We start from the raw sequence: 15554 nt of genomic DNA on the forward strand, positions 1-15554 counted from the left end.
GCTATGTATATTAGCCCATATATAGATAATATGTATATTATCAAAAAATACCAGATATATATATCTCATATTTTTATGAATATACATGATATGTAAATATATATGTCAATATACATGTGTGTATTTTAATATACATATGTATATTTGTATCTCATATGTATATATGTATATTTTAAAGACGTTACTTATTTGAGAGAGAGACAGGACAAGCGTCTGCCCTGAACTGAAGGCAGACACTTAACCAACTGAGCCACCCAGGCGCCCCAACATATTATTATATTATTATGCATTATTATATATATTATTATTAAGGTAGTAGCTTTGGAATCAGAGTAACTCAGCCCCTTGCCGGCTGTATTACTTTGGGCAAGTGATTTTAGCTCTGGGTCCTCGGTGTCCTCATATGTAAAATAGAGATTATCATAGTGGTTAAATGAGAGCATGTAAAAACACCTGGAGAGGCTAATAGTCGGCACCCACTGGAAAGGGTAAGTTTTGTTTTTAAGTTCATTCCAAAGATGACTGGCGGGAAGACGGTGTGATTACTAATAGTAACAAGCTGTGGAAGGTAGGCGGAAAGGCGGGTCTTGGATGGAGAAGGTTATCAATCAGCCTGTGACTCCACGTGAAAAATGTTTTTTTTCAAAAACAACAGCAATAGGGGCGCCTGGGGGGCTCCGTGGGTTAAGCCGCTGCCTTCGGCTCAGGTCATGATCTCAGGGTCCTGGGATGGAGCCCCGCCTCGGGCTCTCTGCTCGGCAGGGAGCCTGCTTCCCATCCTCTCTGTCTCTGCCTGCCTCTCTGCCTACTTGTGATCTCTGTCTGTCAAATGAATAAATAAAAAAAAACTTTAAAAAAACAGCAATAATAATGTAATTTTCTTTTTCTTCAAGTCTTTCTGTTCGGGTAAAGAATTAGAGAAATTTCTATCTTCTCCTTCTCTAAGAGCCATATGGCTGGATAGCTTCTGGTGGATCTTTCATGAGAGGTACCAGGTAAATACAAATATGATCGCTTCTCTCCCTTGCTTAAGTTATTTTTCTGCAGAACAAACTCCAGCCTCTTTAACATGGGCTGAGCCTCTCTGATTCTGGGGAGCACCCCCGCAACCCTATCTGCCACGCCCCCTCCCCCCGGGCCTCACCCATACATCCTATGCTTCAGCCACTGTACAAATTCCTGTAGCCCCCGAGCACCAGGAACCGGTCCCTGTCACTTGCCTGGTCAAGCACAGGGCCCGGAGCAGAGTCAGGACCTGCCAGCTCAGAGTCTGGGCGCTTCCTTCAACAATCGGCCTCTACGCATAAATACTCTAAAAATTAGTGTACCGTTTCAGAAATCACATCTCAAGAATAATATTCCTAAACACGAGAGAAATGCATATTTCAGCATCTCAGCCATTGGCCGTTTCGACCAGGGACTCTAGTAATTTCTTCTCCACTTTTTTCCTGGTAGCCCAACAAGGAGTTTCAGAATAAAATGTTTGACCGGATAGCCCAAAACTACGCCTTTCTCTTATTGTGTGAATCCAAGTCCCACTACGAAGAGGCGCTCTTAAAAGTAAGCATCAACCACTGTTTGGAGGGGACAAAAAAAATCACACTAGATATCTCGGCATCTCTAATGCTAGTAGAATGCCCTGAGCGTTCTTCCCACGAGGCAGTAAGTAGTAAGTCGTGCGACATCCATACACCTACTCGTAATGCAGCATGACAGTAAATAAAGTAGACCTATATACCGTTTATTTTAAGTGAAAAGCAGAGCAATTTATAGACTCTGTGTTTAAAAATGTGTATGTGTATGTATATATGTATGTGTGCCTATGAATAGAAAAAAAAAATCTGGAAAAATATGTACCAAACTCTTAGCAATGGTTATCTCTGGGGAATGGGGCTGTGAGAGACTTCCTTTTCTATTTTAAATATTTTTGTAGTATTTAAATAAGTATGTAATTTTAAAATTATGAATATATATATATATTCACAACGACTGATTTAACTACATAAATTATTTAAATTACCACAGTCGGACTTAAAAGGCAAAGGAGAAACCGCAGAAATCACGTGGCATATACATCACACAGTGTAAAGGAACTCTTAACAAATTGGCGCCCCGAGCTGGCTCCGTCAGAGGCGCATTCGGCTCTTGATCTCGGGGTTGTGAGTTCGAGCCCCACGTTGGGTGTGGAGATTACTTAAGTAAATAAACACTTTAAAAAAAAAAAAAGAATTTCTACATATCAGTGAGAAAAAAGTGCAACACTGCACAGACCAATTAACAAAGTGCATAAACCAGAAATTCACCAGGGAAGGAATACAGATGAGGCGGGGGAGTTCACCCTTGACAACAGTCAAACACACAAATTAAAACCATAATCATTTGATACCCCTCTTTACCTGCTAGAGTGCATGGATTAAAAAGAGTGGTTGCTGGGGTTGTGAAAGATCTAGGGAAATGGCATTCCGACAGTCCGAGTGAGAAGTGAATTGATACTAATGAAGTGTGCGCCTGCCAAGTTACTTGGATTTTCTGTGCCTCAGTTTCATCATCCATAAAATGGGCATAATGATGGCTCAGTCCCAGAGCTGGCCTAAGGATTGAATGAGATGATGTTTGTAAGGCCCCCGACACAGTACCCAGCACCTGGTAAGCCCCCAGCGAATGATAGCTGCTGTAATTACTCTCAAGATTGCGTCTTCTGGAGGTCATCATCGAATACTCTGGAAGAACTACTTTCACACGCGCTTTCCACAGATTTTTGACTGCCTGCTATGTGCCAGACACAGGGATAGCTTAACAAATAAAAACAATGAGTCCACGTAACTTGTAAAATCTTAGGAACAAGACAACAGCCATTGATGGGGGATGTCGAAGTAAATTTTGATATGCCCATCAGCCCAATATTATGAAGGTCATTCTTGGGGGAAAAAAATTCCAAAGAGTTGATAACAACCCGAGGAAGTGCTTACACTATATTGTTAAATGAATAAGGCCAGATAGAAATGTATAATTTGAGATCAAATGTTTGACTTGAGATCATGGTTAAGAAGGCCAGATATAATGTATCATTTGAGACCAACCGTAGGTAAGAAGGAACAACAGTACCAGTTATGCATAGAAAACAAAACAAAACAAAACAGTAGTTGTACAGTTAGAGTACTTCCTGATATCACTGGGAGGTAGCAAGATGGGCAGGTCAAATATGTCTTGTGGTCTGGGCTACACTTTGGCCGAGTGGCAGAACGCGCTGAGCCACAGACAGCGAGCAGAGGAGCTGGGGGAGGGGGAGGTTCCTGGCCAAGCCTCTCATGAGGTTGAGGTGTGGTCCCCAGGTAGGGGAAGAGTCCACCAAAATGTGGGCCAGCAGCAGATGGAAACTGCTCCCCCTCCATGGGTGGAAGGCAGCGCGGTATCAGGTAGAGAGTTTTATCATGATCCTTTCTGCAGTCAGGAGCTCTTTTCTGGGTCTAGAAATGTCCAGGATGTTGCCTGAGCTCTGTTCCCCGCTCCCCCGACCCACAGAAGCTGCCATCGCTGCTGAGTAAAGCCGTGTATACCAGCTTCTGTTGCTGCTTCCCTCAATCCTGGTTCAACACGCACGAATTCAAATCGAGCATCTGTAACACAGTGAGCCTGTGGATTTCAGGTAAGAGGGGGCTGCTTTGGGGGGTGGGTTGCGATACCAGAAACACTCTCCTGCCTGAGCCTAGGGGTGTGGTTTGCCATCACACCCTTCACTGGGGCCCTTGTCCCTTTCTCTTGCTGACATCAAAGAAGGGAAGGTGTGCAGTTAGAGCTTCCAGGAATACCAAATTCCTAGCTTCCACGAAAAGACAGTTCTGAGACATTCCTGCCCCCCTCTTTGTGCCCGGTAATCTGCAGAAAGGAGGTTTCAGCAGAGCATAGTTAGCCACGTGCTGTGGACTAATGGACCCAGAGCTCAGGAACCCAAAAGGATGCTGGTTGGAAGATCCCACCCATTCCCAGGTGACCCCATGTGGCCCAACTGTAGTCCCCTAGTCCCTGCCACAGTGCCAGGCTGATGTTTGCTTTTAACTACTTGTCACTCACTTTCCCTATTCCCCTCTCCTTGACCGAGCTATTTTCTAAGGTCATTAACACCTACTACCTATTAAGAAGTTCCCGTGTACTAAGTACTGTCCTAAGTCAGCACTTCTTTCCTGCTGTTTGGGGGTCTCCAGGTTCATTCCCACATTAGGATTTGCTAGGAGAACTTAAAGTCTCAGCATGTGGTTACATTCACGGCTAAGGTCATAGTAACTCTTAGGGGAAAAGACAGAGTCTGGAGGAATTCATGGGCAGGCTTCCTTCTGCTCTCTCCCTTCCCTGAGGAGTTAGGCAGTGCGCGCTCATCCCTCTGCAACAAAATGTAGCAGCGCGTGTGATGTTTCTGCCTGGGGAAGCCTACTAGAGACACATGACCCAAGGTCTATGCTGGGGGCCGGTCATGTAGACACATCTGTCTATCCTATACCAAAATGCCAGAAATCCAGGTGTTCTGCAGAAGCCTCATTGTTCTGCAGATAGTCTAGGCCCCGTGAGCCATTCTGATCAGTTAGGGAAAAAATTGCACCCCAGCTATAGTGTTATAATTGACATATCAGTTGTGTAAGTCTAAGATGCCCAAAGTGATGACTTGATGCAAGTACATGTTGGGGAATGTTAACCATAATAAGGTTAGTGAACACATCCTTCACACACAATTACCGTTTTGTTGTTATGGCAAGAAAACTTAAGGTCTCCTCTCGTAGCAGCACTCAAAAATACAACACGGTGTTTTTTTTTATTTTATTTAAGTTTTATTATTTGAGAGAGAGAGAGAGCGAGAGCGAATGAGTGTGAGCATGAGCAGGGAAGGAGCAGAAGGACAAGCAGACACTCTGCCAAGCTGGGAGCCTGGTGTGGGGCTCGATCTCAGGACCCCAGGAACATGACCTGAGCCAAAGGCAGATGCCTAACCGGCTGAGCCACCCAGGCGTCCCTACAACACGGTATTAGTAACTATAGTCATCACGCTTGTACATTAGAACCCGGAACTGGTTCCTCCCATAATTGGAAGTTTATGCCCTTTGACCAACATCTCTTCCTTTTCTCTGGCCCCAGCCCCTGGCAACCACCACTCATCTCTCTGCTTCTTTGAGTTTGGTTTTTCAGATTCCACCTGTAAGTGAGATCCTACAGTCTCTGTCCCTCTCTGTCTGCCTTATTTCACTTTAGCATAACGCCCTCAAGGGTCATCCATGCTGTCGCAGAGTCTGATTTTCCTTCTTTTGTTACGGCTGAATAATATTCCATCATATAGCTGTACTGCTGTCTGTCTCCATTCATCCATCGATGGACACCCAGGTTGTTTCTCTGTCTTGGCTGTTGGGACTAATGTTGCAGTGAACGTGGCGGTACAGAGATCTCTCTGAGATGGGGATTTCATTTCCTCTGGACTTCTATACTCAGGAGTGGGATTCCTGAATCATACGGTAGTTCAATTTTTAATTTTTTGAGGAACTTCCCTACTGTTTCCCACAGTGACGGTACCAGTTTACATTCCTACGCAGGGTTCCTCTTCTCCACATCCTTCCCCACTCTTACTATCTCTTGCCTTTTTGATAATAGCCATTATAACAAATGTGAGAACGACATCTCCTTGTGGTTTTGGTTTGCATTTCCCTGTTGATAAGTGATGCCGACTTCTTTTTCACATACCTGGTGGCCATGTCTTCTTTGGAAAATTTCCTGTTCAGGTCCTTTGCCCATTTTTTAATCAGATGATGTGTTTTGTTTTGTTTTGTTTTTTGCTATTGAGTCTATGAGTTCATTATACACTTTGGATAGTTAACCCTTTACCAGATTTATGGTTTGCAAATGTTTTCTTTCATTCCAAATGTTGCTTTTTCACTTTGTTGTTTCCTCTGCTGTGCAGAAACTTTTTAGTTGGATGTAGTCCCACTTGTTGATTTTTTGCTTTTGTTACTGGTGCTTTTGGTGTTGTAACCCAAAAGTCACTGCCAAGATCAATGTCAGAGAGCTTTTCCTCTCTTAATTTCTCCCAGGAGTTCACGGTTTCAGATCTCACATTTAAGTCCTTAATCCATTTCAAGTTGATTTTTGTAAGTGGTGTAAAAAAAAAGGGGGTTCAGTTTCATTCATTGGCGTATGGCTGTCCTCTTCTCCCAGCACCATTTTTTTGGGGGGGTTACATTGATTTATTAAGGACATTATATACAACACATATGAAATACTTCACATTGAATCACTAGCTCCCAGCACCATTTATTGAAGAGACTGTCCTTTCCACATTGTATATTCTTGGCCGCCTTATCAAATTTTAGTTGACCACATTTTATCTCTGGGCACTCAGCTCTGTTTCATTGATCCATGTGTCTGTTTTTATGCCAGGACTGAACTATTTTGATTTCTTAGCTTTGTAATATAGTTTAAAGTCAGAGAGTGTGATGTCTGCGGCTTTGCTTACTTTCAAGATTGTTTCAACTGTTCAGGGTCTTTTGTGGATCCACACAAATTCTAGGATGCTTTTCTCTACTGTGAAAAATATTATTGGAATTTTTTTTTAATTTTGATAGAGATTGCATTGAATTTATAGATGGCTTTGGGTAGTTTGGATATTTTCATAATTTTAATTCTTTTGATCCATGACACAGCATATCTGTCCATTGAGTTGTGTCTTCTTCTTCAGTTTCTTTCATCGGTGTCTTACAGTTTTCAACATATAGATTTTTCACTTCCTTGGTTAAATTTACTCCTAAGTATTTTACTGTTTTTGATGTTATTGTGAATGGGTTGTTTTCTTTTTTTTCACATAGCTCATTGTCAGTGTATAGAATGTAGAAACCCAACTGACTTTTATATATTGATTTTGTATCGTGACAATGTACTGAATTTGTTTATTAATTCTAACTTTTTTTGGTGGACTCTAGGTGTTTCTATATGCAAGATCATGTCATCGGCAAACGGAGACAAATTTACTTCTTTCATTCTGAGTTGGATGCCATTTTTTTTCTTTTTGTCCTTTCTTTTCCTCTTTATTGTTGTTGTTATTGTTTTGTTTGTTTGGTTTTGGTTTTTTTGGTCTAATTATTCTGGGTGGTGAGAGGGGATATCCTTGTCTCATTCCTGGTCTTAGAAGAAACACTTTTTATCATTGAGTATGATATTAGCTGTGGGCTTATTCTATGTGAACTTTATTACATTATGTTCCCTTTGTACCCAGATGTTGAGAGTTTTTATCATGAAAGGATGTTGAATTGTGTCAAAGGCTTTTCCTGCATCTACCGAGATGATCGGGTGATTTTTATCTTTCCTTTTATTAATATGGTGGATCACAGTGATTGATTTGTGGATGTTGAACCATCTTTGCATCTCAGGGCTCAATCACACTTGATCATGGTGTACAGTCCTCCTAATGTGATCTTGAATTCTGTTCACTAATATTGTCTTGAGAATTTTAATGTCTATATTCACCGGGAATACTGGCCTGTAGTTCTCTTTTCTTGTAGTGTCCTTATCTAGCTTTAGTATCAGGGTAAAGCTGGCCTCGTAAGATGAGTTTGGAAGTGTTCCCTCCTGTTCAGTGTTTTGCAAGAGTTTGAGAAAGATTGGAGTTCATTCCTTAAATATTTGGTAGAATTTGCCTGTAAAGCCATCTGGTCCTGAGCTGTTCTTTGTTTGGGAGGTTTTTGATCACTGATTCCACCTCCTAACTCATTATTGGTCTGTTCAGATTTTATATTTCTTCATGATTCGGTCTTGGTAGGTCGTACACTTCTAGAAATGTATCACTTCTTCTAGCTAGTTAGGGGAAATGGTATCATGTAAAGAAAAGTTTACCAGCCAACTTGCCCATGCTGGCCAACGGCCAACCTCGCAAGCAAGATTTTCAAGGATAGCAGCCCGGGGCCAGCTAAGTCTTCCCCCCCAACACACACACATACCAATTTGATCCTCTTAATATATGCAGAATCAATGAGATCCCGCAGCAAAAAATGGGGGAGCAGGAATTCAGATCCAGGCTGTCCCACTGCACAGCTAGGTCTTTGACCACTATGCCATCTTTTTGGTTTTTTTTTTTTGAAGATTTTATTTATTTATTTGACAGAAAGAGAGAGATCACAAGTAGACACAGAGGGAGGCAGCGGGGTGGGGGGGGGGAGCAGGTCCCCCGCTGAGCAGAGAGCCCAATGCCAGCCCGATCCCAGGACCCGGAGATCATGACCTGAGCCAAGGCAGAGGCTTTAACCCACTGAGCCACCCAGGCGCCCCCAACCACTATGCCATCTTGCCTCGCATTCTCTGACTCTTTTCTTTCTGTTCCTCCTTTTTTATTTCCCTTTTTGGCCAAGGCTGTACCTCTTTCCCCTTATCCATCCCCAATAATAAACTTCCTGTCCACTTTCTTTGTCCAATGGAGACAGCATCTTTGCATAAGAGTTCAAGATTTCTCAAGCAATCCTTGGTCTTTTCCTTTCTAAACCAAAGAAAGGAGGGAGGCAGTGGAGTCCTTCTAATGTCTGAGGGTTCAGGTTCCAAGAAGCCAAGACTCTGAAACACAGGATTTGCTTACAAGAAAAGCATTAACCCCATTAACTTCACCATCAAATGTTTAGGGAGAGCCATTTCCGGTTAGCTAAATGTGATAATACGTTGAGCAAATACTAAGCTCCTCTCTACCATGAGCTAGGTCCAGTGCTAAGCCCGTGAAGGGAAAAAGTGAGTAAGATCCAGGTTCTGCACTCAGGGGGCTCCTAGTTCAGCAAGAGCAGAGGAGATAAGCAGGAAAAGGAATGATGACCATGCCTTCACATCTGTACAGCACAGGGTCACGTGTCCTGGTGTGATCCAGTCATCAGACCCATGCTCTTGGGGGGTTGGGGGGGTGGGGTAGGGCGAACCTCACCATTTCTTTTCCAGAGGAAAGCACCAAAGCCTCCCACAGAGGAAGTGACTCCCCCAAGACCACAGGGCCAGTGTGGGGCAAGGCTAATGCTAGAAGCTTCCCCCGCCCCAGGACCAGCAGGGGGCAGGGGGTGGGGCTCTGTCTTCAGCTTTCTGCCCCCTCTCTCCTTCATGGAGGTTTTCCTGCTCATTCTTCACTCCTTTAGGCATCTACCCTTGCCTACAGAGCTACAACAGCTGGAACTATTCAGAACTGGATCCAGAGAGATTCCGGAGAGAAAAATTAATTTTTCAGAGAAGACTGTTAAAGAGTAAGCTACCCCTCGTGCACCTAGGCCCCCCTGCGCCCCTGCCGCACCAGCTGCCATCCAGCTGGGGCAGGGTAGGGCCTTGGTATTTAAGTACTCAGGCTGGGTTCCCTCTCACACTCCCCCACACTAGCCACAAAAATGACTGAAACGCTCTTGTTAGAAATTATAGTTAGACTCAGCGCAGCTTCACGGCTGGGATGCAGGGGTGGGACTTGGCACTGTACCCACAGATGCCAGGGACTGGGTGTCTGCTCTGGGCCAGGCTCCTTGATGGCCTCCTTATTCTTTTACTTAATCCTCACAACAACCAACTCAAGGACACACTAAATCCATCTGATGGATAAGGAGAGTAGAGTTCAGAGAAGTCAGTGGCCGAAGGCCTCCTTTCTTATTGACAGGACAGACGAGGAAAGGGCTCTGTGCACCAGGCATGCACAGCCTGGTGGCGCAGTCTAGTGAGAAATTTAGGCCACACAGCCGCGTCCCGTGGATTAGGCGCAGCGGCCAGTCAGACAGCATCGTGCTGAGGCAGCATGGCGAGAGCTACTCAGTCCAGCCCCGAGAGGGTCAGTACGTGGCACGCGTAAGCTGAGATGTGAAGGATGTGTATTTTAGGCAAGTGAAGGGAAGAAATACTGTTCCAGGTGAAGGGAACAGCACATGAGAAGACCCAGAGGCATGGGTCATGGCAGCCGGGAGAGGACTCTTAACAGGTAACCAGCCCAAGGGGGACCAAGCCAGGATCCAAACTCAGGACTGCAGAGCCAGAAAGACGCCATGCCGGGTTAGGCGGATATTTCCTCCAGGGGGGTGATGTCTGCCCTTTTCATGGGGGCACCCTAGGGATGCCCCGAAGCTCTATCTTTAATAGATCAGTAGGACCCAGGGGGCAGACACTATCCCACTAATGAAGTCCTTTAACAGCCCAGGACCCTTTGGAAGTGGAAGATAGGAGTAAGAAAATTATTTTTTTCTTAAATATGGTGAAAACAGCCCTACTGTAAAGAACGAGTCTGAGCACAGGGCGGTACTCTGGTTAACGAGAAAAATAATGCTGTTGCACACCAAACTCCATTCATCGCTCCAGCCACGGTTTCTGGGTTTTTTTGTTTTTTTTTTTTAATAAGTTTTCTTTTTCTTTTTTTTTTTTTTTAAGATTATTTATTTATTTATTTGACAGACAGAGATCACAAGTAGGCAGAGAGTCAGGCAGAGGGAGAGGGAGGAAGCAGGCTCCCTGCTGAGCAGAAAGCCCCGATGTGGGGGCTCGATCCCAGGACCCTGAGATCATGACCTGAGCCAAAGGCAGAGGCTTTAACCCACTGAGCCACCCAGTCACTCCGTTTTTGGGTGCTTTTATGTCCTCCCCGCCCGAACGTTAATGAGCGAGCCTGTTACCCTCATCTTACAGCAGGATCTGAGGTGCAGGGAGGTTCCTGTGCCCAGGGCTTCCTGATAGTGCTGGGCGCCAGGATTTTGCCCAGACGGGCTGTTACGGTACGGAGTGGACCACCCCTCAATGAGACAGAGAACACTCTCGATAATGCAAGTCACACAGCGAGGTTTATTTCCAGCTAGCTGGGGTCCAAGTATCTGCCCGGCGCAGCGGGTTTCAGCAAGGACCCCGAGCACTCAAAGCCAAGGGTTTATATAGCATTTTGAAGGCACTTTTTCAGAGCTACATACATATCTTGTGCCGCACTTTGACAGTTTAACTTTGTTTAACTTCTTGCCACCCCGGCGTCACCCTGGCGGTTGAGATTTAGGTTTAGAAGAAATTTAACTTTATTTACCCTTCCCTCTGCCTCAGCCTCCTTCAGTTTTATGGTGGGGAGGGTGACCTTAGGCCTCAAGGAACTGAGCTATTTGTCTCTGGAAATTGGGCTATGGAGAAGATGGCTTCTTTGTTGTAAATCACTAGGATATGTGTAAACTGAGGGAGACTCCTGTCTTGCAGGTTTGTGATCTCTGCAAGTTAACTGTTTGTTTTTATTAACATCTGGTCCCTGTGGCGCCACCACCTAACCGCCCTGGTGGTATATGATTAAGTTGTTTTCCCAGGTTTTAGCTAGTTTCTCTCATCTCAAGTCACGTACCCAGTATCGGCCTGTTCCGGATGCTCAGTAAAATGGCCTCCCGGCCTTCAGGACAGCCATTCGTATGCTTACCCGCTCTGACAGTGCAAGGTACCGGCTTTTGCTTTGCCAAGATGGCTGTACTGATGTCAGGGCTACACTCAGGTGGGTACAGCCTTGTTTTTCTTGGCCTCCACACCTGGAGCTGGTTTCCAGGACTTGTTTTTAAGTCCCCTGGGGGAAGGGTTAAACAACAAAGTTATTATTTAACCTCAATGGAAGCCTCTGGCTAAAATAGAAATATAAAATAGGTCCGACAGGGCTAAACCACATCCTGCTCTTGTTAGCCAGTGGCCTCTCTGGCCAATGACTAGTTGCCCCTCCATCTCCCTCCCTTAGGGAAAGTGAGGCCGCTCGGCCAGACAGAGGGGCCTCCCGAGAGGCGGTACTGTCCACACCGTGGTGAGCTTCTTGACCCTGGAGGGGTGCTGACAGAGCCTAGAAGGATGGGCAGCGTCAGCATCTCTGGATGGGCGTCCCCCCCAGCCCCTGCCCCCCGCCATGGTCTTTGAGTGCTGTCCAGTTTGCAAAACACTAGCCCAGGGCACAGGGAAGCCAGTCCTCAGAGAAGAGCATGACTGTACTTACTGGGTGGCAAAATGCTCCTAGAACTACTTCCTCAGAGCCCCGCAGTTTCACTGCTGCTTTTCCAAGGATTCGCATTTACTGACCCACTCAATACATCTGCTTGCCCAGGAACCACTATGAACACACGGAAGTTTCAAAGTGAAAAAAAAAAAATGTAAACTGTAAATTGTCTCCAACTTTAATGACCCTCCCTCAGGTTGATAGATTGTTACTTTTTTTAAGTGTTTAATCCAACATTTATTCATTTTGATATTTCAGGATTTTGAGTTTTTTGTTTTTCTTTTGAAGCCTGGGTACTGGCCTCTGCTTACATTGTTTACTTTAATTGGTTCACCAGCCTTTAACGGGATCAGAGGGGTTAGGTAACTTGCCCAAGGTCACACAGCAGAAGGAATGACTGAGGGGCTCTGGTTTGCCTGAGGTTCATTGTCCTGCTGTTGCTGTGGCCTCCGGGGAGGGGGCTGTGTCAGAACTCATGGTCTGCAGTGTCCTGTCTGGGACAAGGGACCGAAGCACGTTTGTCTTTCTCTTCCCTAGAAAGAGAGTTCTCTTTGTCCACTTCTAAGAGATATGTCTCCCAGACATCTATCCAGTACAAGAAAGTTCCCTACCCTAAGGTGAGTTAGAGGGGCACAGACCCAGACCCCTTGCATCCCCCAAAGCTTCAATGACTTCTAGTTGGTTCCACATCTCTGCACTCCCTGTCCATCATCTTGGGGAGGGGTCCTGGGGGTCCTCTAGATCTGTGCGAGTGAGTAGAACAGCAGAGCGTCACCACAGAAATGCAGTGATTGGGGGGTGAAGGGGGTGGAAGCAGTTTCTAAGTGTAGGCTCAGCTCAAAGTGTTTTCATAGCTTTTCCTATCACTCCTCACCATAAACCCGCACCTGGCTGTCCTATCTGATGTAGGAAAGATGTTAGGATTCAAAGCTGCCGGCTTCCTTTTGAAACAATTCTTGAGATGTCTTTGGTGCAAAAAGGTGGTTTTATTAAAGCACAGGGACATGACCTGTGGGCAGATAGAGGGGTCATGAGGAGCGGCCCCCGATATATTTTCAAATTGGGAGGGAGTTAGGGAGAGCATAAGTCTCCAAGGAATTTTGGAAGCAAGGTGTCCAGGACCTTGAGGGGGCTACCTACTCTTGAAAAAAGGTCATTTTAGTGTCTAGTAAAACCTTAGTCATGAGACCCTTTAGATGTATATTTAGTGGGTGTTAGGCTTGGGGGATGATTGCCAACATGTATCTTGGGGAGCAGAGACAAAGGAAGTTTCCAAAGAAATTTTTTTTTTAAAGATTTTATTTATTTATTTGACAGAAAGAGAGAGATCACAAGTAGGCAGAGAGGCAGGCAGAGAGAGGAGGAAGCAGGCTCCCGCAGAGCAGAGAGCCCAATGTGGGGCTCGATCCCAGGACCCTGGGATCATGACCTGAGCTGAAGGCAGAGGCTTTAACCCACTGAGCCACCCAGGCACCCCTCCAAAGGAATTTTTACATGTTAAAGTAGACTCACAGGATCCTGGAGGTTGGGCTAAGATTGCCTTTTGCCCTTCCCAAAGTATTAACATTGAGGCAGCTGAGTTCCTAGAGGAAGGTCACTGCCTGTTTCAAGGACTCGTCAGTGGGCTGTTGTCAGGGAATTTAATTTTTCTTCTGCCCTTGTTTCCCACATCACTCTCACACCGGCTTGCCCCTCTCTGTTCTGCCCTATGGTGTTCCCTCCTAGGTAGCTCCAATCCCATCCCACCCCACCCCTCCTCTCCTCTCCTCTCCCCTCCCCTTCCCACTGTCCAGTTGGAGCCCCTTCACCATTGCAGTAGGCTCCTGGCTCCCTCAGGCTCCCCAGTATCCCTGCAGTCTTTTCTTTTCTTTTTTTTTTTTTTTAAAGATTTTATTTATTCATTTGACAGAGGTCACAAGTAGACAGAGAGGCGGGCAGAGAGAGAGGAGGAAGCAGGCTCGCTGCTGAGCAGAGAACCCGATGTGGGACTCGATCCCAGGACCCTGAGATCATGACCCGAGCCGAAGGCAGCGGCTTAACCCACTGAGCCACCCAGGCGCCCCCCTGCAGTCTTTTCAAAATGCAGATCTAATTATGTCATATTGTCACCCCCTGGCCCCAGCCTCCTCCTCCTCCCTTAAACACCCTCCTCCAGCCCAAATGAAAAACGCCTCCCAAGCTTCACCTGGCCTCTGATGCCTCTTGTCCCCAAGTAAGCCCCCTCCCCTCACTGCCACCCACCCCTCTGGTAACACGAAACCTGCCAAACGCTCCCTAGCAAGGCCTCCTTTCTCCAGAGAGCTGGAAAAAAAAAAAAATAATAATAAATGCCTGGGAAAGCCACGAATGAGGCCTGCTGCTGCCCGTTTTTGTAAGTAATACATCACTGGTACCCAGGCGAGGTCACTGGTTGACCACTGCCTTTGACCATCTTTGTAGGGTTGAGTAGTTGTGATACAGACTTTATGGCCTACAAAGCTGAAAATATTTATGTTCCGGCTCTTCGCAGAAGGAACACACTCATCCTTCTACCTCAGCCAAACCCCTCAGGGTCTGTGGTCTCCACTCTGGTCCACATTCTTGTTCTACCGCTCAGAGAGCCCTCTCCTCCCCAGCGAGGGGATTACTGGGTCATCCACTGATCGTGGCTGTCTCTCCCCCACTAATCTTTAAGCTGTAGACCGACGTCCTCATCTCTAATACCCTGTAAGTAGCTGTAAGTAGCGTGTGAGGCTTGATTCACTGTCGGGCCAGCTTTGCCCTTAGTCTGGTGCTGAGTTGGGGCTGTTTCCACCCTGCAACGGTCGCCGCCCGGTGTTGGGAATGGGGGACAGATGGGCCTTTGCTTTTGTAAAGTGGGATAGAGGCTGTCGCTGACACCCGCACATGGTCAGGATGACCGCTTTCAGAAAACGGCAGGTGAGGACACTTGGGGATCTGGAATGGATGTTCTTCCAACTGGCCATCCCAGTATTCCTTGGAAAGTCTCTGTGTCCCCCACAGGGACAGAAGGTTAAAGCCCTGCTCTCTGTTCTGAAGAGAAGATTCATGGCAGCCACCGTACTCTTCAGTTTTGACTGGGGGGGGGGGGGACACTTTATTGATTATATAAAAATCTAATAGAAAAGGGAAATCTGTGCTTAGGTGAGGGCAGAAAAGGGGAGGACAAAGTTCCATCAAATCGGGCACTTCAGACGTCCAGCCTCTCACCGGCTAGGCCAGCCCTGGGGGGACAGCCAGGCTGGAGTCCCCAGGAAAGGCCTGGGCAGAGCGTCTTCCCCTTGGCGAGAATTCCAACTGACCATGCCCATAAGGGCTGTATTTATAGGGCCCATGACTATTTATAGGGCACGTGATGGGGGTCTGAAGTTAAACATTGTTTGCCTACGGGCAGTTTGGAGAGCCGCATTTCTATGTTATGTCTTTACATCTCCTGGGAGCCTGGGTTAGAGGTGCTCGCCTCCCCTCCCAGATTCCGATCCAGGGGCTCGGCCCTGCTTGGAGCTGGAGGGTCTTGGTGTCCAGACCAGAAGGGCCAGTTGTGACCTGGACGTCAGCTAATGTCAACAAATCGGGCTCCCAAGGTCACTCA

At 46.2% G+C, this 15554-nt stretch overlaps 1 protein-coding gene across 1 annotated transcript in view; it reads left to right on the forward strand.

The window, feature by feature from the left end:
* FAM227A (family with sequence similarity 227 member A) overlaps nucleotides 1-15554 on the forward strand; it is an 81212-nt gene that overhangs the window by 16930 nt on the left and 48728 nt on the right. Inside the window, exons 6-10 of the mRNA XM_046013197.1 lie at nucleotides 894-995; nucleotides 1456-1560; nucleotides 3523-3646; nucleotides 9135-9239; nucleotides 12500-12579. Coding sequence (XP_045869153.1) covers nucleotides 894-995; nucleotides 1456-1560; nucleotides 3523-3646; nucleotides 9135-9239; nucleotides 12500-12579 — 516 coding nt within the window. The remainder of the gene's footprint in view (nucleotides 1-893; nucleotides 996-1455; nucleotides 1561-3522; nucleotides 3647-9134; nucleotides 9240-12499; nucleotides 12580-15554) is intronic.

The sequence above is a fragment of the Meles meles genome, chromosome 7, assembly GCF_922984935.1.
Source record: "Meles meles chromosome 7, mMelMel3.1 paternal haplotype, whole genome shotgun sequence".
NCBI lineage: Eukaryota > Metazoa > Chordata > Mammalia > Carnivora > Mustelidae > Meles > Meles meles.